The following is a 27,942-nucleotide window of genomic DNA, read 5'->3' on the forward strand; positions in this document are numbered from 1 at the left end:
CTGATATCAATAGCTCTAGAAAACAAATAATCAAGGGTATTATCTGAAACACCCTTAGTATCAGGCTGAGGTTCCTGCTAGGAATTATAGTATTTTCTAGTATTTCTTTCACAGGGGAGCTGTTGAACCATATGGAATAGAATTAATCGGGTCGTACAATGACAATTAGGTTCTCATTAAATTGGATAGTAATAAACACTGTCATCAAAACATAGCATCTTGTTAAAACAAAATTCCTCAGGAATCACTGCAGCCTTCTATTTGATTTAGTAAGATCACCCATAACTAGTAATTCTAACTACTATTTTACTACTAGTAAAAGGTGATCAGGAGCCATATGATTACTTACAACAGAGAACACACCATGGTGACCCAGATGTAAGCCATATTTAGTGCTACTGAATCACAAAATGAGTTATATTACAAGATAAATCACAAACACTAGCATGAGGTAATTATGGCTATTTTTTTCAACAAAACTTCACAACACATAATACAGCTGAATCACTCAAGTGTGCAAGTGAGACAGTCTCCTGAGCAACTCATTTTACGATATGAGGGGCAATATACAATCAAGTACTCACTTCTGCAAACAAGTGAACTGTGTGAAGAGTATACATTGGAGCAATAACCTCATGATGTTTTCTCATCCCAGTTCACAAACTAGGGAGCCACAACTGGTGATTTCTCTAATTTGAGGAAATGGGGATGGCTGCAAGAGAGGCAGCTGCTCCAACACAACAGTGCTCACGTAAGTGGACAGCTCACATAACGCCCTCTTGCAGTAGGGAGTGCTGACTGGTGAAATAGCGGTTATTCCAAGAACGTCATGCACTGAGGATTGCAGAAGAGATGAAAGAATGAAATCATGGCTGAAAATACTAGGTGCTACAATGAAATTTCTAGGCACCACGGCGGCCTGATACCTGGAATTTGTTGAGCACTGCCTTAGAGTACAGAAATATACTGATGTAAAAACTAGATTGTGTGTCATATGCAGGTGCATTCACTTTCATACTACAGCCGTTATGTTGATGACAGGAATAGAGGTATGCTAAAATGTTAGACTGAAATGTAAGTTTTGATCAAGAACTTTGAAAAGGTTCTTAAAATTCTAGTTGTTTCCAACATTTCCGATTCCACAAATGTTAGGGACAGATATAAAAAATATGAGCTACAATGTTTCAGAATCTAGGGCAGGACAGGAAACAGTGCCAGGGTTCTTGGGAGGCCCAACAAGGCAAACCTATGTACACATCAGACCATCGTTCTCAAGGTGAAGCAGCTGTCCAAGCTGCTATCACTTTCTTTCCCATTGAATGGTTAAAAAAATGGAGTGAGGAAGAAGAGGAGCTAGGGGCTTCGGTGCATACAAACCAAGCAAGGGAAGATCCAATCCAGCTATAACTGCAACAGTGAGTCTTCTTCCACCTCCTATCCATTTACCAGAAACCACACACACATTCCAAAGAAGGGAAAGCACAATACATCCTCTATTCCTTTGTAGCCTGAGTGTACTATGTATGTGCACTGGTAGCATGTAGTTTTTGCTCTTCCACCTTCCCATGTTTCCACTGGGCAGCATCGGGACAAAAATTGAAGGTTATGAAAATTTGGAATTGACTGATTACTTAATGCGATATGTGAAGGAACGTAAGAAGGAACATGGCTGAAAAATGGTTATACATGGATCATTCTGTCCACAGAAATATGAACAAAGAGCCAAGGAGGTCAAAGGTGAGAAAGTGGAAGTGCAGAAGACAATGCGAGATATCATTAGATTAGGTTCAGATTAAAAGTTCTTAAACACAGTGTCACATTACTTCATACTCTTACCACTCAACTAGTACCCAACTTGTAGATGATGCACTGTTTGGTATCAGAATGGTCACAGCTTGCTGACAATGTGATGCTTTTTAAAAAGAAAGCATTGTTTGGCTGCTTGATGTATTTAAATAGCAGCAATAATACAGACACAGGTATCATATCAAATGGATACCGAGTCAACAAATTAGGCATATTGCTAAATACTTCCACCATTGGCACTGCTCTTTATCACTATACTACTAAGCTCTGAAAGCTATTACAATTGATTCCTAAACTGAATCCTATTAACAGGATTAGAAGTAATAAAGCTATGAGCAAGTCACAGCTTGCTTTAAAAAAATGTGCCAACTACACCGCAATCTTAAAGCAGCTTATAAAACATTTCAGCAGAATAACTGTTTTCTTTATTTATACAAAACAATGCTAAATCATCTTTCTTAGTGGCTTTGGCTGTTTACTGGATTTCTAAGTAATTGATACGACACACAACTGATATGAATATGAATTTGAACTCTCATAATTCTTCATTCTTTCAAAGTGCAATAAAGAAAGGTCCTCTGTGTAATGTTTCTGGGTTCCAAAATAGAGACCAAAAGAATGAGGAGTAGGACAAACAGCTTTAATCTAAGGAGCAATTCCCAACAGGTTTGTGCAAGCACTCCCAACTAACTGAACTGCCTGGGTGAACATGTGACCTTAAAACACTAGACCAGGGGTCCCCAACCTTTTCGAGTCTGTAGGCATATTTGGAATTCTGACACGGCAGAGTGGGCACATCAACAGGAGGCAGAGCCAGCCACAAAATGATTGCCACAGCTTAACTTCAGTAACACAGTGCAAATGCTTGACTTGTGGTGGTAGCAACTCTCAAAGCAACATTTTAAAAAAATCTCCACAGCCCATCAAATCTCCAATAGTCAATCAGAAGCCTTGCTGGACAAAGGCACTATCCGGCCCCGCTCACTTCCTAAAAACACTTGCTGGGCACCACAAAAGGTGTCAGCAGGCACCATGGCACCCACAGGCACTACGCTGGGGACTCCGGCACTACACCAACATAAGGAATATCTTGAAATTATAAGTTTTATCACCACATTCTGAAAACACATGGAACTAGTAGAATCATAAGATATGAAAACTTAAAACACATCAGCTACAAAGTCTGGTCTGACATACATGAAGCACTGCCAGTTAGAACAGACAGTGGTGGATTAGGTGGATGAATGGTACAAAGCATCTTCAGATGTACACACAAATTTCAATTATTTCAGCACTACATCAAACAATTAGTGCTATTGCCAGTCTTCCAGTGAGAATACATTTTCTTCCATTCTTTTTAAGAAAAACATCTGATATGTCAACAGCTACAGCCTGGCATCCATCACATTCATGTAAATCAATTTGTTGCCTGAACTGATATTCTCATCGCTTTCCAACCAATTACAGCACAATCAAATACTTTCTCATCATCATCTTTTTTTCTTTGGTTTCGGTTACAGAACAAAGTTTTCAGAACAAAATTATTACCTAATACTTCTGTACGGAACTCTTAAACTGTTTGTTTTTAGATCTTAGCATTTGGGTACTAAAATCTCTCAAACATTCTACAGCAACAGCATTAATTTCTTCTCATTAAGATAATGCAATCATAGAAAACTGTTTACTAGGATTGTTGCTATTCAACTAAACAGTATTTAATTCTGCTGTGTTATTATGGAATTCCTATATATAAATACTACAAAAAGCACTAGGGCTCTATTAATTTTTAACAGGAAAATGACTTGAGACAGATAACAAAGTGAGACTCTCTTTAACTTTCAGGGTCAAGCTAATACCACATTGTGTCCCTGTTCTCTTTTCTCAATGCAGTTACTGATACAGCATTTTCAAAGTATAATGATTCTGGGGAATAGGAAGAGTCATTAACTCCTTCCCCCCCCCTGCGGTTTTCTCATGAAAAAAGTCACCCCCGAGCTACTTTTCCTCGATGGAGAAAAAATATGGGCACTGTACGTGTACATTTTACCCAGAGGAGATAAAACAGCTTTGGAACAATGTGTTTTCAGTGGAAAACGGGCATAAAAGGATTAGCAAACATGCTGCTGTTTTTGAAAAGGTAGCACCAGCGGCTGCATTTGTGTAAAAAAGTATTAAAATGTACACCAGAGAAAACACAACATGCAGTTTGAAGCTTACCCATCAGACTGAGGAAGGCTGCATTGATTGTTCATTGGGAAAGCAAGGTTTTGCTCCAGCTAAGAAAAGCTAAGGGCTCTAATCACTGAACAACTGCATTATGCAACCAATATTCACATTTTCACACTAAATGGACTGCAGCAATATTGAAAGACCTGAAAATATCGAATATTTTACTGTAACACACATTTTGTTTTGTTTAAGTTATAAACACGTGGATTGGCTAATTACTGGTACAGAGTTTTGTATTTATTAGTTTGAACCATGCTTGTGCACATACACAGGAGGAATAAAGAAACTGTAAGGGGGTCACTACTGGGGAAAACGTTTTCATTCAATATTGTCAGTGTACAGAAGTGATGGGTGGATTCCCATAAACCTTTTAACAGAGAGGTCCAGACAGCAGCGCCTTTTTTCAGGCTATAATACTCTTGAACAGACTGTTAGAGGAGGTGAGGACTAGATTAAAACGGCTTTGCACTGTTGCCTAAATATTCTAAAGATCCTTTGGCATTCTTTTTTATTCTGTGGAGTACTAGTTTTATATTATTGACCTTGAGGTTTTTTTATATGCGTTTCAAGTGTTCTCTATTTGATTGATCATATATTGTTTGAAGATTTGCTGTAAAGCATTTTGTGAAGCAACTATGGTCCAAAAACATTTTAAATAAAATAAAGGCGTATGCTCCAGTTTTCCCCTTTCCTCCCCCCCTCCCCACAGCCCTAACATTATTATTGGGGAACTAGCTTAGATAAACAAAATGTTTTAATGACAATCTGTTTAACAAGTACAATAAAATGTTATTTTCTGACAGAGTAAACAAATCTAATCCTGTTCTCCTTTGCCCCCTTCCTTGCTACTCAGCCACTACAGTGCCCTGGCTTTTGCTAGTGCACCCTTCCCCCATGGCCCTGCCCCAAGCCTTCTTTATAATTTCAAGGCTCTACTTTGAGCAAAGGCAGAGTGACTTTCTTTTTTTGTTAAATAGCAGCTGGAAATTGCAAGCTTTAAAAAGAGATTTTACGGTGCAAAATTTCTAGTTGGAGGTAGGTACCACAGCCTTTCCAGGAACAGCACGTGGAATACACATGACTATCTTAAGGGGAGGGGGATCTTGTTTAAGATCAAAGTCTTTGCTTGTCACACTCCAAGGGAGTCCTGCTGACTGCAGGAACTGCATGCCTCCCAGCCCTCCCTACACACAGGCTTAGTTGTCAAGAAAGGAGATGAACAAGCCAACAAGTACTCAGTTGCCTAGCAGCAGCTTCAAGAAGCCAGCAGAGGCTCACACTCTTGGATGCCTGATGCCTCAGTTTGTCAGGCAAGGGAGTGGGCAGGCAGCCAAGCAATCCTGAAAGCACTCAACAGCTGTAAAAAACTGAGCTGTAGAGCACATACTTTCTTTCCCCTCCTACTACTACAGTATCTTCCCTTATTTTCAGTACCTTTAAGACAGCAGAAGCAAACAGTGCCAAAATTCCACAAATATCTAGGAAAGGGGACCCCTATCAGTACACAGGTATACGTTGTGCGGTCCAATCATCCAGAAGCTGCTACAGAAAACAGACAAGACAATATCGCACAAAATAGAAACTGAGATGTACACTGAGGTATGAGCAATTTGAGACCATCAGCATTAATCCATGTCACCTATTTTTAAGAGGCATTTATTATTTCATAATGGCACCCTTGCTGAAGCTCCACAATCTATCAATTATCTGACCCAATCACTACAGAATACAGAAATGTATTACTGGGATGCCACCCGACAAAAGCAACTCTACTAGCCCCCTATAACTGGAACAAGAATTATTCCTGAATTGAAATTCCTGCAGGCTTCTGCTGATTTCATTTCTTTGTATAGGGGCTACAGAAAATTCCTGATTTAATAGTCACCAAGTGTCTCTGCTTCTCTACCCACAGGCACTACAGTGATACTTAGCCCCTGCTGTGCTTATCTTGGATTACTTTCTGGATTATTTTTCTGCCTACAGATTTGTACCCCGGATTTGGGAAATGGACCTCTGCTTGGATTCTTGACAGATAGGTGTTATCCTTACTCTTTGTGGCTCCTTGCTTTCCATTGTTGAGTGTACGCAGAAACTTGAAATAGATAATGATTGACAAGGACATTCTAGTGGATATTATCACTGTATATTTGATGTTATTTTGACCGCTTGAGTTATTTCTGTTTTGGTTGGTCTGGATTCTAGGTATTCCTTTCAAGGTCCATGGGCGCAGACTAGGAGTACTTCCTTAGGGAGAGAACCAAAGCCAGGAGTTGCTTTATCAGAGGACTAAGAGGAGGCAGAAGTGGGGAGGGTCTTCCTTAAACTCATGATAATCTAATGTGAATTTTGGGCAAACAATGAAGTTGGTCGTGTTTACAGTGACACACTTAGAGGCATACATGTGTCTTTCAGTACACAAAGTAACATAGTAAATATGTCTTTCAGTACACATAGTAAAACCTCAGTATTTGCAGGCCCACATTTGCAAGTCTGGTCTCAAAGTAATAACTTGGTTTATTTACTTATTTTATTTATTTAGATTTATATAGGGACTCAAGGAGTATTACACATAGGGAATCAGCACAATCAACAAAATGGGACATTCAGTAACCAATGTATTAGGATTTTAGAAGTCTAGAACCATCAGAAAGAACTGAAGCATAGCACAAGTATTCACAAAACACATTAAGTGGTATAGAAATTACATAAATAGGATCCTATTTACAATAAGCTATACATGGCAGTATAGACCGCAGTCCCTAATTGTTTATCCAAGCTTGTTTGTAAAACCGTTTTGTACAGTGCAACCCTAGTAACTGCGCAGAAAATAGTTCAGTTTTGCAGTTTGTGGAAAGCCAGGAGAGTGGGAGCTTTTCTGACCTCCTTGGGCAGGCCATTGCACAAGGCGGAAGCCACACTGGAGAAACTACATGTATGGGCAGTTGTTGATTTTGCATATTTGCAGGTTAGCATCTGCAGAAGACCCTACTGATCTGAGCAAAGTTGTTGTGTTAGAGCACAGGGAGACAGGAAGTCCTGCAAATAAGGGGCTAAGGGCATAAAGGGCTTTGTATGTGATAGATAATACATTAAACTGAGTTTGGTAACAAATGGCCAGCCAATGGACCATCTACAGAATGGGAGTAATATGCATGCTTCAAGGAGCTTCCCATTCCATGTTTCCATTGCAGCCTCAACAGAATCCTAAAAGCCCCCAGAGAATTCTGTAATCCAGCAGGATTTATGAGCCTCTATGGGTGGACCCATTTTAATCGGGGCCCCACTCATGCAGGGTGTCAGGGCCACATTCACCTTGGTTTTAAGTAGGTAGTGGTCAGACCATGGTTTAGGACAAACCTCCAGCCCTGAAACCAAACCTTCCCAAAAAAGGCTCACTGCAAAAGATTACGTCCAAGGTGTGATCTCTTTCATGTGTTGGAACAGTCACAATTTGGGAGAGACCCAAGGCAGTCAAAGAAGCTATAAAATCTCAGGCAGTGCCAGATAATAATTCCCCAGAACTATCAGTATAACAGTTTCCAGCACCACATCCAAGGATACCTCTGCCAACCCACAGAGGGCCCATGGGTGACTAGGTGGCCAGTAAACAAGAATGCCTAATCTATCCTTAGTCCCTAATGTAAGGAGCACACAGTCAATGCCAGTGATAGTTCGCACTGGAAGAAAGATTGGGGGATGATAATAGCCCGGCCAGTTGTGCAGGGTTGGTGGAGGACTATGTAGCCAGGGGGCATTAGTTGGGACAGACACCACGCCATTTTCTTCCAGCCATATTTCTGTTAGGCAAGCTAGGTCAATTTCTTCTTCCTGGAACATCTCAGAGGCGTGTAGTTTTGCACGTCACTGATCTGATACTGCATAATATTAGTGTAGACATGGGGAAAATAGGGGCCCTTATTTCATCAACTCTCGGGATGCTATGGAGGTTAGACAGGCAGTGAGCATCCTTGCCAATAACTGGCCATCTTTGATAAATCCCATCTCCATACCTACTGAATCCCATTTGCGCTGAAATAGTGCATTCCTCAAAAATCTTGTTCCAGTTAAAGATTACTCCCAACTGCTACTAATAAACCTCCCCAATACCACACTATGAGTATTCTAGTGTCCACAGAGAAACCATACAACAGAGTTAGTGCTATGACATTTATTAAATTCATCATCATCTCTGTTAACTTCTTAACAGCCACCATTTACCAGTTCTGTCCAATATCTTGTCAATGGCAATGTGTGTCCTGCTTGAATATATTCATCATAACTTAATACAAGCACAAAATATTTAGAAACTGTAAAGTTGCTTTATACCAGATGGCAAAAACTGAATTATATTCTCCAGTTATACCAGCTAGACTAGGATCAGACAGCAGCTAAATCCTTACATCATGAATCAAAGTTACATCAGCATAAGTTACACTCATGTAAGAAGCACAATTGGGAGGGGCTTGGGGCATGCCAGGGAAGAAGCAGGGGTATGGCTGCCCTGACCTGGATGGCCCAGGCTAGCCTGATCTCGTCAGATCTCAGAAGCTAAGCAGGGTCAACCCTGGTTAGTCTTTGGATGGGAGACCACCAAGGAAAACCAAGGTTGCTGTGCAGAGGAAGGCACTGGCAAACCACCTCTGTTAGTCTCTTGCCATGAAAACCCCAAAAAGGGGTCGCCATAAGTTGGCTACGACTTGACAGCACTTTACACACACTTGGCAAGCTTAGTCCTGATTCTGTATTTCCCCACAAAACAAAGTCCCACCCAAAGTCAGCAGCTGACAGCTAACTTTTGGTGGGACTTCGCAGTGGGGAAATACAAGATCAAAAGAACCTTTTAAAATAAATACAGGCCCACTGAAATCAATAGAAGGACCACAACTCACTCAGCCACAACAGAACAGAGGATTCAAATACACATCTGGCAAGAGGCCCATAACTCAGATGATAAGGCGCACAGCAAAGGGCTACACCACATTGGCCACATATTCTTAAGAACTCATTTTCACTTAAACCAAACATTATATAAACTATGCTGGCCACCAAAGATTAAAGCTACAAATGTGAAAGCTGGGAGAAGGGGTTGTTTTTCTCTCTCCCAGTATTTTTTCCAACTTTTTAAAATGGAAATTTAGAGAGCACTCATATACACACACACACATATACATACACACACACACACACACACACACACACACACACACACATATTTCTCTTTTGGAATGAGTAGAATTTTTTAAGACAAGGTTTTACTCACAGATGTGTGGTATGAAAGTTTTAAGATAATTTACATCATTGGACAGTGATGATTCCTACATACATTTAACATAGGTTTTATTACTCAAATACAAATAATTTTTGGCAACAATTACATTAAAATGTTTTGATAATACTAAACAGTTCAGTATTTATTATAAAGTTTACCTCGTTATCCAAATATGCTGGTTGTCCTACAGTGACAGTATTATGCCTGTCCAAATAATACTTTCCAATTACTACTAAGTTTGTTTTCCAACTTCAATTTTTATTTTTTCCTACTTCTTAGACGGCAAAAATTATGACACATTTCTTAGGTAGCACAAGGTGCAGGAGTCTCTCTCTAGAGCACTGGTTCCCAACTGGGGGTCCATGGACCCCCAGGGGTCCGCGAGAACTAAATTAAGGATCGCGAAACAAAGTTATAAACCCATAATAAATTAATATTTTCAATTAAAAGTTCTCTATTATAAATATATATATATATTCAAATATTATTCTAAGTTTAATGTTTAACTAACAGTTATGATTAAAGTTTATTTTCAAATTCTCGGAATTTTTATTTTGAACCTTGGGGTCCCTGCACCGAACAAAAAAGTCCTAGTGGTCCCTGGTAAAAAAAAGGTTGGGAACCACTGCTCTAGAGGGTATTTCAAATTTGACTTGTAGAAAGCGAAGACATTTATACTTCTAAATTCTACAGTTATGCCACATATTTCAATTTTGTATGCAAGCTAAATTATCACTATGATGTGAAAGCAGTAAAACATGTTTCTATGACAGGCAAGCAAATATTGTATATGCTTCAATTTTCCCCCAAAGTTTCATTCCCCGTGGCCCCCCCCCCAAAAAAATCACCTGTTGTCTTTTTTTCCATGACAGCTAAGTTACTTGCAGACTTGATTCAAAAGCTTTTCAAGAAACACTGTTTTGTTATTCTGGAAGAATTCAAAAATCCAACACCTGCTCATACACAGCCCATACATAATGCTGAATGAGACATATCTGTTTTGCTTGAACACATTTGTAAATGCCAGTTAACAAGCAGGCTTCAAAAGTAACCGATGAATACACTCAAGAGTCCAATTACTAACTGTCCTGTGGGTCACAGTATATTAAGAATACATACAGTATCTCTAAATTGTTCACATATAAAAAAATAGCTGACATGTATAAAATGAGAGCTAGAACAACGCTGGGCTAGGATTAGGGACACCCAAGTTCATATCTCTACTCCTTCATGAAGCCTGATGGGTGATCTTGAATCAGACACACTCTCTCAACTTAACCTACCTCCAACAGCTATTGTGAAGATAAAATGGAAATGGGACAACCACATATACCTTAGAGGAGGAGTGTAAAACTCATTTGTTATGAGGGCCGGATATGACACGTCACTTGGTCGTGCTGGGCCATGCCTCGTCAGCCCAGATTGAGAGGGAGGGCTGCCTCAGCTGGTGAACCCACAGTCAACTCACCAGTCCAGATTAAGTGTGGTGGGGTGGCTGCCTCGACTGGTGAGCCCACTGTGAGCTCGCCAGCCCACATTGGGACTGGGGGAGCTGGCTGGCTCAGCTGGCTCGCAGGCCAGATAAGAGCTGTCAAGGGGCCTGTTCCAGCCCGTGGGCCATATGTCTGATACCTCTGCCTTACAGCAAGGACAGGGGAAATGTAAAAAAAATACTTAGTTTATGACGTCTCCCCCCACCCAATATCCAATATGATAAAGAGTTTTCAGAACTATAAAGCTTGCATACTGCCCTGTAATTTTGCTTGATTCTAATAAAAATATTCCTTCGTAGCAAATAAAACAAAATACAATATAAAACAAAGCTGTGACTGAATTGTTCGAACATTAGCACGTTCTCTTACCTGTCCTGTGATTGCTCCTCATACATCCTCTCTTTCCCCTCTTTAAAAAGTCTTATAGCTCGTTTTGATTTTTTCATGAGACTGTCAATGTAGATTTTAAAATACTCATTTTCACTGAGCTGTGCAAGTTTTTGGTTGTCATCATACTTGTTCAATATAAGTCGCAAATGTTGATAGGTGTCTGGCAAAATGTCAAGTATGTAAGGTGGGCTGTTTTTCAACTGAAGTTTAGGGTTCTGACAAAGTCTTACCTAGAAGCAAAGAACCATTTGCATAAAAATCACATAAGACAAAGTTGTATTGCATACCAAAAGGATTGCAGGTGAAATCATACTCCTATGCCATAAAATTATTGTACAAAGCCATTCCCCAGCAAATTCATTCATAATAATGTAACAATGAAATCTCTATAAAGATTTATGGCATGGCATGAAAACATAATTAAAAACAACTTTCTAAAATCAGAAATGATTTTCTAAAAGCTAACTGCATTTTAAGCCCTTTTAAGCTATGATGTAAAAATTTAAATACATATTAGATCAAACTTCTGAGATTAGAGTCAGCAACAAACTTCCAATAGATGTAACTGGTAGGACGCTAAATTCACAAAGCTGAAACAATAGAAGAGCTGAAAGGTTTGGTTTCAATTTCAAGTACTTACATTTGTGTGGGAGAAAAGAAAAAACACAGCAACACAAGTCTTCAAAATGATGGGCAGCCAAATGGGAAAAAGAATCATGAATCAGCCCTAACAGAGGTATACCTCAATACATATCAACTTCCTCAGTTATTAGTCACAGTCGGCCACTGTTTTTTTTCATGAAACTATTATTGCATTACATTAAAGTCTATAGTTCTAACTGAAGTTATAAACACAATCTTGTCAGCAACTACAGCAAGGGCTTTAGTATCACAGATTGGCAGGCATGAGCAAAGCAATGACAACAGTCATATATTCAAGCAGCAAAACACAAAACCAGAAAATTATCCTGAAGTTACCAATTATTTAACCTTCAGAACATTATAAGCTAACCAAGTTTTTTTAACAGGAAGAATGTAACTGGTTGAAGGAAATCCATAAAAGCAAAAATGAGCAACTTTATTATGATGCAATTAAATACAAATTAAAGAAAACAGTAAAAAAAATCTGGTAGATACATGAGATGCTTAAATTTGTTAATGATTTTTTATGGTTGGAATAGAATGTGGTGTAAAAAACACAGAATCCAGTTCCAGTTTTAGAGGCCTTTTGAACAATATTTGTAGGCCAACACAGTCATAAAGAGGTTATAGGACTATTCTGTGGTTACCATGATTTACTATGCCTCAGTTATTATTGCAAAGTGTACCAATGTCAATTTTTTTTAATGCATAAAATGAGTATCAGTGATGTGGAAACTGATTTCATAACAATGACTTTTGCTATGGGTGAATGTATTCTTTTCAAACCTGAATGCTAAATTCTAGTTGAAGTGTTGCCCAATCACATTTATTGGGGAAATTCTACACTCATTTTTAATGGAGATTTTTGAAAGGAGCAAAAGGACTACAAGAATGCTTCTACAAATGTACTTGGGTTTATCACAGGAAGACTTAACACCATACAAATTTGTATCCAAAAGGTCAGTCTATTATCTCTAAAGGCTTACTCATTCAACAAAAAATTCACTGGGCCTTACAAAAAACATGCTTCAGGCTGAGAACACATTTCAATACATTTCATTATAACACCAATACCATATATGAAGTTTTACTATTTCATTCTGAATTATGAACGAGATTAACCATGCACTCCTATAAAGTTAATGATAAATACTTTTCTGATTGCAACAAGATTATGTAGGAAGGAATTTTTAGCATGGTACAGGTGATTACCCAGGTCAAAGATACTGTTTCAGTACAGTTAAAGCTATAATGTTATCCCTGTGCATATGAGCACACTCTTATACCAGGGATGCAACAGCCTACTGTTATACCTAGAAACAAGATCTCTGACTCAGGTAAGCATCGGAATCAAACCCTTAAATATATTCTAAAAAGCACCAACTTCATTCAAGTCTGAAAATACTGAAGTCATCAATTTAAAAAATATGCACGGACAGCATATTTTACCCACTAAGAAATGAAGAGCAACCCTTAATTTCTAAAATACAGTCTACAGATTTCATAGGAAATGCACTCTCAGAACACTTCCAATAATCAACTATGCAAGTTAGGCACACTACAGGGATGCTGTTCTTCCCCATCTGGATCTCTATGAAACAACAAAGAAAATAGACTAATGTTTGTTTAAGTAATAGTAACTCTAGAGCCAATCTGGTATGAAATAGCAGCCAACTGGAATTACAGGTAGCCTAGAGCATTTAAAATACTGACTATTCTATTCACCTCAGAAGAACACACACAATCAAAGATGATCCCCTGAATAAACACAGGAAATTTGAACGTGCTTGCACCCATAATATTGCTTTGCTGTATTTAGCAACAATAATAAATGTAGGTTCTACAATAGACACCAACACCTCTACATATTATACACTTTAAACCTAAATCGGTGATTTTTATTAGAAAGCTGATATGTCTCCTCTCCAAAGGCCTGTTCAAGAAGGTTCACAATAAAACTAAAACAAAACAAGCCAATAAAAAGAAGCCAGCATAAACCAAACGCTGAGCAGTAAAATTAGTAAAATGGACCTCAGGCTTCAAGGAAACTATGAAATAACTAAGAAAGAGAAGCAGCCCCTTAGTTAAAGCTGGGGTGTGTGTGTTATGGACTGGTGCCTAAAAGGAAGTAAGGTAGATGCCAGAGTTTGAATACAGAGTTTGATTCAGGCTCACACACACATTAAAGGGATAGAAAAGAGCAAGAGTCCAGCAGCACCTTAAAGACTAACAAAATTTCTGGCAGGGTATGAGCTTTCGTGAGTCACAACTCACTTCTTCAGAAAGTAAGCTGTGGCTCACAAAAGCTCATACTCTGCCAAAAAATTTGTTAGTCTTTAAGGTGCTACTGGACTCTTGCTCTTTTCTACTGCTACAGAGAGACTACAGAGAGCTACCCATCGTGATCTACACTAAAGGGATGTTATACAGATCCTAACTTCTGCTAAATCCTAACCTAAACAAACAGTATGAACTTAAAGATAGTTTAAAGAGAAAGGGGTGGAGAAAGAGAGAAAAAGATATATTAGCCTGGTCCGGTGAGGTTTGCCAGTGACAGGAGGAAACCACCCAGATGAAAGTAGGGTGGAACAGAGGAGTGCTGTCATCACAAATGCCTGCCTTAGGATGGCAGAATTGATGCAAAGTCACACACACCTTCCCCCAAGACACGTTTTCACTCAGGAGTTCAGAGCCAGTAGCTGGAGCCCATTTTAGAGATGGGACCCAACAGCTGGAACACAAACTGAGATTCTTGGGACTAACTTTATACCCCAAAAGAGTGAAGACAGAGGTAGAAATAAGATACGTCTCAAAGCCGATTGGGTATGAATCAAAAATTTCAGACCTCACTGGTAGATCAGAAAGGTAACAAGGAGGGGGAAACTGGGGATATCGATTACGTCTTTGATGAAGTTTGTGGCCCAAATGGAATAACAAGCTTAGGTTATATGGTCACCATTTGTTTGGGTTTAATTCCAGGGAGAAACATAATGAGGGAAATAAATGTATCAAAATCAGAGACTGATGAGTTGATGTATCCTTTGTAACTGACAGACTGATCCTGTTAGTGTTTGTGGAATGCTGAATGTAATTAACTGGGACCTGTTATTATCTTTGAATGGAAAGGTGTGAGCTCATTTGTATTTGTCTTTTCCCAAGCATGGAGGTAATAGCATTTAATGGAGTGTGAATTGCTGTGCAGTGTTTCCCTTTGGCCCCCAGATTAGAGAAATACATTCCAATCTACTATTCCAAACTTTGGTTGAAGTCAAATTAAAAAATAAGATTAAAAGGATGCATAGCCATTCCAGGGGATCGGTGAAGGGATCCCAGATATGTATTTAAGCGCTGCTCATGGGATAATAAAGAGCACCAAATGAGTTAACATAAGTAGCTGCTGAGGTGCCAAGAGAAGTTTGCATACCTGACATGTCAAAAATATCACCATTATAGGTTACCAGATTGCACAGAACTGGATCGAATATATAACAGGGACCGCAATACTGCACAGCCATGCTTTACAGGGGCGCTCTATCTCAGACCCCAGGCTAAAAAAAAGCTCAAATAAACATAAAATCATAACACAGTTTCCTAAATTTTTCATTCGACTAAGAAATTGGCCACCGCCACAGTGATCTCCATCGTTCAATGACCTTCCTCTCTATATATTATAGTGCCCAAAAACTGGTTACAGAAGACCTTGACCAAGTGGGGATTCAACAAGTTTGACTTCATGCAAAGAGCTTTTGGTTGTGTTAGAGCTCTTGCATAAATCGAAACGCAAGTCAAAGCTTTGTGCCAGATCAAACCCAATGTCTTCTCTCCACTTTCTTTCACATTTTTAATCCTCTTCAAGGGAAAAGGAAATTCTCATTGAGGAACAATAATAACTTGTCTACATACAAATCTATAAATCCAGTTCAGGTGATAAATAGAACCTTCACTAAAGCTGTAATACATCAACAAATATCTTCTTTTTTTAATATTTTTATTGATTTTCAACAATAAGTAAGGGTACAGAAGGAAAAAGGGATGGGGAGGGGAAAGGAAAAAAAACAGCGGTAAATTGTTAAAATAATATTTAACAGTATAACGTCTTATACTACCCCCTTGCATCTTTTATTAATACCATTATTTTCTACTAGGGTAATTTTAAGCCCCAACTTAAATCTAGTATAGCTCTTGGAGTCTAGTTGTTATTTTTTGGTTGCAATATAATCATAGAAAGGTGTCCATTTGTCTCTATTTTGTTTTTTATCATTCATTTGTAAAGTTTCAGTCAGTTGTGCCATTGTTATATATTCATAAGATTTATCCAACCAGATCTCTATGGTGGGGATTCTATTTGTTTTCCATAGAGATGCTAATACTACTCTAGCGGCTGTGATTAGATATTTCAGCATATTCACATCAACAAATATCTTGAACTTCCTTAGAGCTATACCTTATGCACCTCATTACTGAAGCAAGCAAAAAGTATACTCAGGCATTTTCATGGAAAGCCAATTACAAAATCCAAATCGTAAGCACCTAGGAAATAGTACCAAAGCACTACCGCAACAGCTATTAGAAAGACTAACAATAATGATATTTTAATGGAATCTTCAGGAGAATTGAGTTTTCACTAAAATGTAACATTTTATATAAGTCTGTATTCTGTTTGTTCCATGATACACTTAATTTTTTTCACATAAATAAATGATGCAAGCAACGTCCAACAACATAGAAATACTGCAGTGATGGTATAACAGTAATGAACGCAAGCTACTCAATGGTGACAGAATAAGTCATCACTATCAACAATCATGAAGCATCTGTCCACTATCTTCAAGTGGACACTATCAATACTAGCACTGTTTCCAAGGTAATACACTTGGAAAGTTGAACTTAAGTGACTTTCTTCTACGCTTCGAGGCTAATCATATAGCATACAAAAACTCTTCGGTATTATAACAGAACTTGCCACAGAACATTAACTCAGTTGGAAAAAACCTATTCCAAGAATTTATTTTGAAGAGTATGGTTATAAAATGAAAAGCTTTCAACTTTTCATCTCATGTTTCCCTAGGGTTGTATGTTTAATTCTAATGCAAGTAGCATAACTAAATGTAAAGAGCATAACTAAACCAAGTACAGCAATATTCTACCAATAAAGGTAAACTTATCTCTCTGCATGGAATTATAAAGACACTCAGTCTCCACAACTAGACACGGGAACTACTCTTGTACTTACTCTTACCTCTTAGCCATTTTGCCAGTGCCATGAAGAACTAAGCCTTTAAAATGGGCCAATATCTTTATTATGTGTCAAAAAACAATGGGAGAAGACTCAAACTCGGAGGGCTAAGGACATAGAGAATTCAAAATGCCACGACTTTAGGAACGACTATCCCATCCTAATGCAACATACCTTAGGATACATATAGAATTATGACTAAGACGGTGTGTGCACAGATCCTCTTTTTATTCGTTTATTAAACTTTCTTACATTCTGAATGCCCAAAGTTTGATCTCTGTACCCCAACCACGAATAATTCAGCCCTGCTTTCTAAACAGCAGTAACGGAGAAAGGCAGTGGTTAAGGTCACCATCTCCAGAGTGTGAAAGACCACTACCACACTAGCTAATATGAACAAAACTGGTGACGCAACAACTAGGCGGACAATTAAAGCAGCAACAGAATAAACTGTGCTAGAAGTGTCAATCCTTTTAGCAGGAGATACTCCTGCAGATGAGTTGGTAGCAGTAGTTACTACCCAGAGAGAAGGTAGCACACCTCGGAGTAAGGGAAAGGGGTGCTCACTAAGCAGAGACCTGAGATGGCAGTGGGATTTTTCCAGGCACCCAGACAAAGAGGAAAAGGGCTTGTGAGGCTGCTTCCTAACAGAAGTCACAAGATCTGAATGGCTTGAAGCTCAAAACAATTACTAACCTAAATAAATTAATGTCAAGGTGAGCTCCACTATGGGTACTTTCAATCATGCAAATCTAAGATCACAGCAATAGAGAATGATATTAAGCATGCTTACTTGTAAGCAAACCAACTTAATTCCATAATATGCATAAAATAGTATGCATAGAACTGTAGCCTTAATCTGAACATTCAGATTGTTAAAGCCCAGTACCTATGATGTCATTTTTGAGAAAATACAAAGTCTAAATTACATTTCAAATCAAATACACGCTTCTTTTTGTAAGGAGAAAGGAAAAGACCATGCTGCTCTATAATGGAATGTAAATACAGAAATTAGCCTTTAAAGATCTATACAACAATTATATGGAAGACTTCATTCTGTTCTGACGTTGAATAACTCCAGAGCCTTCAATAAGAGTTTGTTTCCTTTGAATTTCCCAATTTAGTTGTCACAAAATTGGTAACTGTGGTGGTTTCCTAAAATACTGTATTTTCTGGCATATAAGACTACTTTTTAACCCAGGAAAATCTTCTCAAAAGTCGGGGGTCGTCTTATACGCCGGGTGTCGTCTTATACGCCGGATGCTGAATTCCGAGCCGGACTGGAGAATCTGCCTGGGGAGCCGCCTCCGCTCTGTCCATGTCCACCAGAGGAGGGAGGGGAGGCGAGCCCGGCGAGGGTGCTCACTGCCCGGCTCGGAGTCGGAGCCAGGCGCGCCGGGGTGCACGGAGGGAAGTGCTCGGCTGCGCTCCAGCGACAGCGCAAGGCAGGCAGGCGGCTGGCTGGCCGGGGCTGGGGTGGCCACTCTCTTCTCCCGGAACAGGGTGTTTTGGCTGCCGCCTAGCACACCCAACATGCCCCCTTTCCTCCCCGACCTCCCCTTCAGCTTCTGTCTTTATGGGCTTCCCTCCCCTCCAAACCCTCCTTTAGCCTCGCCCTTTTCGAGGGCCCTTACTCTTGCCCCCGTCCCCCTCTTCTTCCCCGCTCCCTTCTCCCCTCGCCGACTCCCCCCGAGAGCCACATCCCGCCGCTTCGGGCTCCCACCGTCCCGCCAGAGCCCAGGGCTGAGCCTTGGCTACAGCCGGTGTTTCTGGCTGTGGGGCTCCCGCTGCCCGGGGAGGCTCCTTCCCCGCCTCGCCTCCAGGATTTGCTCCGGCTGGGCCGGGTCGGCACACACTCTTCCATGCCGGGAGGTCGGCCCCCGGCCTCCTCCTGTTTCTCCCGCCAGCCCCGCCTCCTGGCGCGCTGCCAGCTCGTCCAGCCGCCCCTGCCCCCTCTTTCTCCCACCCTGGTAAGTGGTGTTGTTTCCCTGGGGGTTGAGCCCCCACTGGGGGTGGCCACGGGGTTGGGGCGCAGTCCCGAGGGCCGGCCCCAGGCCGCGGACTCGGGTTGGACCGCTCCAGGAGGTCTGGGGGCGGCCGCAGGGTTGGGGCGCAGTCCCGAGGGCCGGCCCTAGGCCGCGGACTCGGGACAATCCCAAACTCTATATTTTAACTGTAAAAATGGGGGGTTGTCTTATACGCCCAGTCGTCTTGTACGCCGGAAAATACGGTACTTGTCACACCCATTTATAATTAAGTTCCTAAAGTGTTGCCCTAATCATCTTGAGAAGTCATCCCTGGCACTGTTTTTAATAAATTTATTTCGCACATCTGACTTCTCTGCATCAAAGAATTCAAATCCTACACTATATTTAAATGAACATAGGCTATAGATTTCTAGAAGCATTTAGAAATCTACTTATTTATTTTAGCTAGAAAACTTACTTTTGCTATTTATGAAACTTTGACCTGAATACTGTTTGACCTGTTAAATACAAGTATCAAATGCTCAATTCTAGGAGCAGGTCATAGTATCTCACACCATGACATCACCCTGCCTGGTACACTTTAATTTAATCTAGAAATAAAATGTGATTAACTGATAGAAGCTTAAATAGGATGCATTAAGATTCAAACTGAACACACTTATTCACTGAAGGAACAAGGAAATGTGTAGCAAAACTAAAACCTAAATAAATTTAATTTACTTCTGAGAAGTATGCAGAAGTGAGCTGCAGCTCACGAAAGCTCATCTCCTGCCAGAAATTTTGCTAGTTTTAAGGTGTTACTGGACTCTTGCTCTTTTCTAGAGCTTCTAAAGTTACCTATAAAGCTTCTAAAGTTACCTATGCTCTTAAAAAAAAAGTCATGAGAGTGAATTTATGCAATGATAAAGCATAATTCTAAATCATGAGATCAATGTTCTTTTGATTCACTGCATGTGCACATTATAAAGAAGCACCAAAGAGCCTTCTATCTTATATCAATTACAGAAAAAAATCTCAGATCTCAAAAGTTTGTATTCACAAATTTGTTGTGAATCAAGGATTTTTGTTTCTCAACTAACAGTGCATTCCTAAGGAGAATTACTCCAGTCTAAGTCCATTGAAATGAATGGGCTTAGACGGGAGTAACTCTCCTTAAGAACGCACTGTAAATGTTTACTACTACTGAATACCTAATTCCAAATGCTAATAATGCTGAAATAATGTAAGTTTTATCACACTTGATATGACCAGTAGACATATGGAAAGGCAGAACACAAACCTGTAAAATAAATACAAGTGGGAACCTGCAAAGACATGGGAGGCACCTATTTCCCCTTCCCCCACTATTAACTCTTTCCTTTTCCGGAAAACCCCGCCTCTCCCTTTTCCTCCCTCTCTCCTTCCCAACCAACAACCAACTTGTATTTCTCTGCCCCTTTGTCTTAAGCTTTCCCACCCCCCATCCACACCCCCAGCAGCCTCTACCTAGTAAAACTGCAGCACAGTTTTGTGATGCCAGCCACTGGACCAGGCCCACTTACCTGGTAGGGAACCCTGAAAGACTTGTGGGGTGGCACCTCACTTTCCCCCCTTTCCTCCTTCCCACACTATTTCCTGTTTCCCTTCTCTGGCAACCCCGTATCGTCTCCCCTTTCTCTGCCCCTGCCTCATTCTCTTCTTCTCAACCATTCACCAACCCACTTTTTATCTGCCTCCGATTTTTGGCTATATTTCTTATTTATTTACTAGGGAAAGTTGAAGAATTCTCTCTGGTCATCTTTCTAGGCAGTGCTTTATCCAGTTCCCAAAAGACACCTTTTGGGTTGCCGGTTATCACAGGCTCTTCTGTCTTTATCCAATACCTGTTGATGCCCAGGGCTTTCCTCTGGATGGGTTTAAAACCCAGGATCAGATATATAATATAGATGCCACCTTAGATAGTGCCAGATTTTTCCCATGGTTTAAACTGCTAAAACAGGATCACACCACAGCTTCTTTGTCCAGCATCACCTTCCATAAACTTACAGAAGCCTTTACAGCTCTGAGATTTCAGACAATGACAACTGCCATGTTAGTGGGCCATTATCAGCATATACCAGTTGCCCAACGAGTATGTATCTGTGGGGCCCTAGAATTGGAGAACCTTCCCCATTATGTCCTGTCCTGTAAAATTTACTCAGCTCCCAGGGCCAAGTTTCTTGCAGCCATTCTAGCTAGGCTAGCCCTGCAGTCAGTGGCAGATAAAATTATTCGATGAGCATCATTACGTGATATATATGTCACTGTATGCACTGGAAGCCAAGATCTGTGTTGAACTCTCAGCCTGATGCTTAACGTGCTGCAATCTATGTAATGACCAGGTTCCGAAAATTTTAATATCGTTTTACTTCTGCTGACTTATATTTTATTTGTTATATTTATTTCTGCCTCTGCAGTTTTGTTATATTGTTATAGCCTTTGGCCTCTTACAATTTTACCTACCTACCACTATCATAGGAGCATAACCAACTAAATAAAATTGAATTTTCTTCTGAGACGAAGTATGCAGATTGCTACCTAAGATATGAAGTACCAGTAATCAGACTTTGGGACAGCACAGCAACTGCTGCCTCCGGGCAACATTACAAATGATTTTACAAGGACTTGTAGGGGGCATCTCATTTCCTCCCCCCCCCCCCGCATTTCCTTTCCTTGAAAACCCCCACAGCCTTTTCCCTTGGTCAGCTTCATTTTCTCCTTCCCATCCACCAGCCAACCTACCCTTTATCTGCCTCCCTGTCTTCATCTTTCCCTCCTTCCCTCCCCGTGGCGGCCTCTCCCCAAGAAGCATCTTGCCAAGGTGTACAATACCAGCCACCGGGCCAGTCCTAGTTGCACAATCTTTGCAGGCCAGGCCCAGCTACACTGTGGTGAACCAGCAAGGGGTCTGTAATTTCCCCTCTATCCCTTCCCTTCTAGTTCTTTTTTCCCTTCTCCTGGTAGCCCCCATATCCTCATATTTCGCTGCTTCTTTCTTTCCTTCCCAAGGTACTTTTTCTCTGCTCCCATCTGCCGCTGTATTTATTATTGATTTCATTTATACCCCACTTTTCTCCCAACGGGGATTCAAAAGCAGCTTACATTGTTCTCTCTCCTCCATTTTATCCTCACAACAACCCTGTGAAGTAGATTAGGCTGAAAGTGAGTAACTGGCCCAAGGTCACTGGATGAGCTTCCACAGCAAAGTAGGGATTCGAGATTGGGTCTCCCAGATCCTAGTCTGAAACTCTAACCACCACAAGTGGCTTTTGTGGGGTGGCTGCTATTGAACAGTAGCAACCAGCCAGGCGTGGGTAAGTCATGAACGTCACATGGTAGCAAGTCGTCCAGTGGTTTCGGCCATGCCTGGCCCTGATTAGTCCTCGCTCAAAGGCCAAAACAGCCCCGAAAAGAGCCCTGGCTGAAGACGGCAATATTGTTGTGGTTACTTGGCAACCTCTGCATAAAGGTACAAGCACTGCTTGCATTATGGGGGGTGGTTGCAGATTTTTCTGCAAACTGGGGCTTTTCACAGGTTTGTAGAAAGAGCTGTCTTGCCTGTTCTCAGATCCAATTCCTCAATTTAAATATTCATGGATTTGGCCATGTTGACAAGTAGACATATAAAAAATGCCACAACTGCACCAATTGTGTGCTAGACAAGCAGAATAGACATAACTAAAAGCTTTCAATATAAAAGGTGCAATCCTAGCAAAACTTACTTGGAAGTAATGTTGCTGAAATAAACTAAGCATGATTTGGATTGATCTGTTACCAAAATTGGTACAATAAAGCTGTAGGGAGAAGACAGTGCTAGATTCCGGAACAAAAGGAAGAAAAATTTATACTTTTTACAGGGAAGACTTAAGAAGCAGCAGGATGAAAAGGAAAAATGGCAATTTAAAAAAACTTTGGTTCTTTAACTAATCTTTATTAGCCAGGTTTAAACATGAAAACTGAATGTACTAGAAAGAATTAAAGTTCTATTCTTATGTCTTTAAGCTCAATTGGAGAAACTAATGAGGACGGCAGCTTTAGACAAAATCATGGTATCATCTGTAACAATAGAATTAATCATATTTGTGGATAAACAGATACAAGCATAGGTTCATACAGGACATAGGGGTTAGTCTGAGTTGCTATGATAGCACTGACAATACCAATAGTAATGGTTTCTCCAAATCCTCTCAAGTAGGCTTCAAAAACAACTAGGGCCTGAATTAAAAGAGATGCTCATCAACCATGCATGCAATCAAATGGAGAACTTTCATAACCTGACTATACCTTAGACTTCATTTCTAAAGTTTAAGCTTTACTGTAGAAATCTAAAAGGACTACTAAGTTAAACATTAGTCAAAACTATTAAGGCAAATGCAGCAAAATTTATATAGCTATACAAACATTACAGAGATCCATATATGCGCATTACAGACATTCTAAAATAGGAGTTCCACCTACTTATACGCATTAGCATTCTTCAGATCAGGGCTTGACACGTTTTCTTTGGATCAAGAAAACATTTGGATCAAGAAGCATTTTGTATTCTAATGACCAGATTTTCTAATTATTGCTACCACAATACCTAATCCTAATCTCTCCACAGTTTCTTGTGATTTTATAGAGGTTATGACAAAAGTTTGTACTACATAAAATAAAGTTGCAACCTTGGCTGCCTTCACCACAACAAAAGCCTAACTCTTAACTATAGCCTAACTTCTCCATATTGCATCCTCCACCAGTGAGGTGTTAAGGACTTCATGCACTGAGAACCACAGAAAAGAGGCGATGATAAAATCATTGCTGAAAATACCAGGTGTTACAATGAAAATTCTAGGCACTGTGGTGACCTGGTGCCTGGGATTTGTCAAGCTCTGCCTTAGTTTAACACATATCCTTCACAATTTAAGTGAAAAGTACTTATCATATAGCAAACATTAAAAATTTGTGAAGGATTAAAAGATAGTCTGTTCCGTCAGTAAAAAACAAATCTGTGATGCTTTCCTAAGAACGAACCACATTTTTCTGTAGTGTGAATAAAGGTCAACTTGTATAAGATTGCCCAGTGGTTCCAATTCAGGTATCCTGAAAGATCATCTATAATACCACATTGCATCCTTTACACACAGGATATAGCATTCCAATAACTCCTTTCCAAGAAGTTACAAAACGTATTTTAAGACCATTAAAAATGAAAGCGAGAGTCATAAGTTCTGTTAATTCATCTAAAAGAATCAGATATTTTCCATTCCACGACTTGCAGACTGAGCCACAAGCATATGATTAACATAGGAGTGTTTCACAGCTTGATAACCTTCACTGAAGTTTCTTATGAAAAAAATAAAATAAGAACTGTGATGTTACCCAGTGTGGAACCAAATGAACACTAGGTACATAGAAAACCAGCTGCATGTTCACCACTCCACAAATCTCTAATATTTGAAGAACTTTCTTAGTTAATAAGTACAACATTTAAGACAAAAGTGTATTTTTCTTCAGTGCTCAAAAGAAAACAGCCCAAGGGTACATAATAGATATGGAGATTTGCAATGAACCTGAAAGCATGTGTTCTTTCCAAAGCAAGGCAAAAAAATTTCAAGTACAACACAGATTTCTTTGTCCTGTTATAAGTACTTTCAAACTCTTTCCTCATAGGGAAACCCAGACTATACACTCACCACTTTATCCATCAACTTCCAGGTTTTTTCTACAGTCCTGCGATCAGCAGCTGCTTGCTTGGGAGGGCCAACTGCATCCTGAATAGCATCAATGAAGCCCAGAATACGTCCTTTGCGGGGATTTCCTCCTCGGCCACCTGGGTTCCGGCCGTTGAGGGAACTGGCCATCTGGGATCTTAATTTATAAGACTGATAAGAGAAAGAGAGTAAGAGCATAAAACATGACTGCGCCATCATAAATAAAGGAGTGTTGTCTTACTGTGCTCACCAAAAGGCAAGGCTCCAAACACAGTGGAAAACCATATTAACTTTTGAGGAGAACCCACAACAAACTAACCATGGTAACCTTTAGTCAGAAGCAAGTAATCCTGAATCAACACCGCTGAACGCAGTAATTTAACACATCTGTGGAAAGACAGTCTATTTTTCACCCATCCACCCCCCTTTATTTTCCTTAGAAGAAATTTAATGTCACCAGTGATCATTATGCCCAGTAACCATCATCAGACTCTGGCTGTTACCGCACTTGTATTCCCAGATGTATTAAGAGTTTGAAAATGTTATAAAAAATACTGTTCGCACTTTGTTTGGCCCCTTTAGCTGTGAAGGTGTCTTCTAACCATTTATAAGCCGTGGTATCCAAAAACCCTTTTAAAGCGATGTTTTTGACAATATTTTCAAACTCCTAATACATCGCTAGGAATGCAAAGTGCGGTAACCCCCTCCCTTTCTCAGTTTCCAGGCACTCTCTGCCTCTCAGATATTTAAGCTCACGCTGTTACAACAGAGAGAATGATGCATTTGTCCACACATATTCACAAGAATTAACAATTAAAAGAGATATAAGCTAGCGACCGCCCCCTTACTAAACAAACGCCCCACCTGGAGGAAAAAACCCACACACACACACACAATTAGCATTTCTATGCCATGTATATCTTGGGCGGACACATTTAAAATACGTACAAGTTGGCAACTGTGCGCGATACTTGTATACAGGTATTCGTAAGGCGTGTTTCAAACTATGTAGGATGGCAACGAAATCCAAAGAGCAGGAGCAGCAAAAAAAAAAAAAAAAAAACGACAATCAAAAGTTGGGAGGTTTTACTTATATTTTCAACAATAATCTATGGATTTGTCTTCACTTTTATGGTTTATTTTTAAAATTGTTGTCAAATTGTGGTTTATATATTTGAAAAATCAATAAAAATTATATTAACAAAAAAAAGTTGGGAGGTTTTAAGGTAGATCCGAGTCTCCCGAGGAGCCTTCCGGGCAGCAGGTCCCCTTTCCTCCCACGACCAGTTTAGAAGAGCCGGGGGTGAGTCTCTCCTCGCGAGTCACCCGGCCCCCTCTCCCTTCCTCCTTCAGGGACGCCACATCCCCTGGCCGCGCCTGCGTTAAATCCCAGCGGTTGTCCCGGTTCCGGTTGCTCCTGGGGCGCTCGCCGACCCCCCGCATCTGCCGCCCACACGGCCCTCGCTCTCCTCCGAGCCAGCCGCGACGGGACGCCGCTCCCCTCAGTCGTGGCCGGGGCCGGACGAGGAAACATGGGGAGCCGGTTCGCCGCCGCGGGGCCCCCGTCGCAGCGCTCCTCCGGCTTCCCCCCCGCGGCGCGTACCGAGAGGGGCGTGGAGGGGTGGGCCCTGAGGGGCGGAGCCCGGGCCCGCCGCAGCCAAGCCCTCCTCCTCCTCTCCACCACCGGCTGGCTCCTTGTCGCGCGCGTCTCCCCGCTGCCCTGAGCCACCCCTACGAGTCCGTACGGCGCCTGCGCAGTCCGAAGAACAAAGCTCGCGCGCCTCCCCAACCGCTTTTAACGGCCTCGGGCTCAATCCGAAACGTGGGCGCGCGCGCAAGTGGGGGGGGGGGGCCGCGAAGCTGTTGCGAGGACACGTGATAGGTCCTGGACTAGGGCCAAGTGTGGCTCGCGGTCCTTTTCTTCCTCCTCCTTTCCCCTCCCGCCCCCGACTTTAGAATTCGAGGGGGCGGGGGGAGTTTGTGGGTCCTCCCGTTGCTGACTGATCAGGAGGCGAGCCAATAAGAGTCAGACTTCCGGCTGAGCGCTTTTTTTCCTCCTCCCCCTCCCCCCGCCCGACTGTGAGTCATGAATCGGTGAGGGAGGCAGGTAAAGGGGTATGAGAGGGGAAGGCGGCGAATGGGATCGGACAGGAGGGGGAAAGAGTACGTGAAACGTGGAGAAAAGGAGCTCGGGGGGAGGGGAGTTAGGGGAGGGGCCGTGGCTCAGTGGTAGAGCATCTGCTTGGCTTGCAGAAGGTCCCAGGTTCAATCCCTGGCACCTCCAGTTCAAGGGACTGGGCAAGTAGGTGATGTGAAAAACCTCTGCCTCAGACCCTGGATATTCATGGAGAGGGGCCGTGGCTCAGTGGTAAAGCCTCTGCTTGGCATGCAGAAGGCCCCAGGTTCAATCCCCGGCATCCCTAGTTCAAGGGACTAGGCAAGTAGGTGATGTGAAAGACCCCTGCCTGAGACCCTGGAGAGCCACTGCCGGTCTGAGTAGGCAATACTGACTTTGATGGACCAATGGCCTGATTCAGTATAAGGCAGCTTCATGTGTTCATGTGACCCTGCTGTTTTTAGGGGCCGTGGCTCAATGGGGAGGGGCTGTGGCTCAGTGGTAGAGCATTTGCTTGGCATGCACAAGGTCCCAGGTTCAACCCCCAGCATCTCCAGTTCAAGGGACTAGGCAAGTAGGTGATGTGAAAGACCTTCACCTGAGACCCTGGAGAGCTGCTGCCAGTGAGTAGGCAATACTGACTTTGGTGGACCAAGGGTCTGATTCAGTAGAAGGCAGCTTCATGTGTTCATGCGAGCGCTTTGGTAAATGGGATAGAGACGGTGTTGAACACGGCTAGGCAATCCTAGGGTTCGGGACACGATCCTGTGCATATTTAATCGGAAGCAAGTTCAAGGGTAGTTACTTCCTGGTAAGAGTATTCAGCAGGCAGGAAACTGTTACACTATGTAAGTGCCTCCGAATGCAGAGAGACTTGTTCCCAAATCAGTTTGTGTAGATGTGCAGCTCTAACTAAAATGCAGTCACTGCATATTTTACTCAGAAGGGAGCCCTACTGTGTGGAATGAGGCTTGCCCCCAGATAAAGGTGCATTGGATTGTAGGTTTAAAGACTGCTCTTTACAGAACAGGACGGTTCCATATAGTATCTGAAAAGAGCAAG

The 27,942-nt window shown here is 41.3% G+C and overlaps 1 protein-coding gene across 2 annotated transcripts in view; it reads right to left on the minus strand.

Moving 5' to 3' along the window:
* Positions 1 to 24,935, minus strand: part of CBLB (Cbl proto-oncogene B) — a 92,645-nt gene extending 67,710 nt beyond the window's left edge. For both annotated transcript variants that reach the window (XM_056858494.1, XM_056858493.1), the window contains exons 1-2: positions 24,747 to 24,935; positions 11,167 to 11,417 (exon numbers count right to left, since the gene is read on the minus strand). In XM_056858494.1, the coding sequence (XP_056714472.1) occupies positions 11,167 to 11,417; positions 24,747 to 24,914 (419 nt within the window). In that variant the 5' untranslated portion in view covers positions 24,915 to 24,935. The remainder of the gene's footprint in view (positions 1 to 11,166; positions 11,418 to 24,746) is intronic.
* Between the last annotated feature and the right edge of the window lie 3,007 nt (positions 24,936 to 27,942).

Source organism: Euleptes europaea, chromosome 12 (assembly GCF_029931775.1).
Source record: "Euleptes europaea isolate rEulEur1 chromosome 12, rEulEur1.hap1, whole genome shotgun sequence".
Classification (NCBI taxonomy): Eukaryota; Metazoa; Chordata; class Lepidosauria; order Squamata; family Sphaerodactylidae; genus Euleptes; species Euleptes europaea.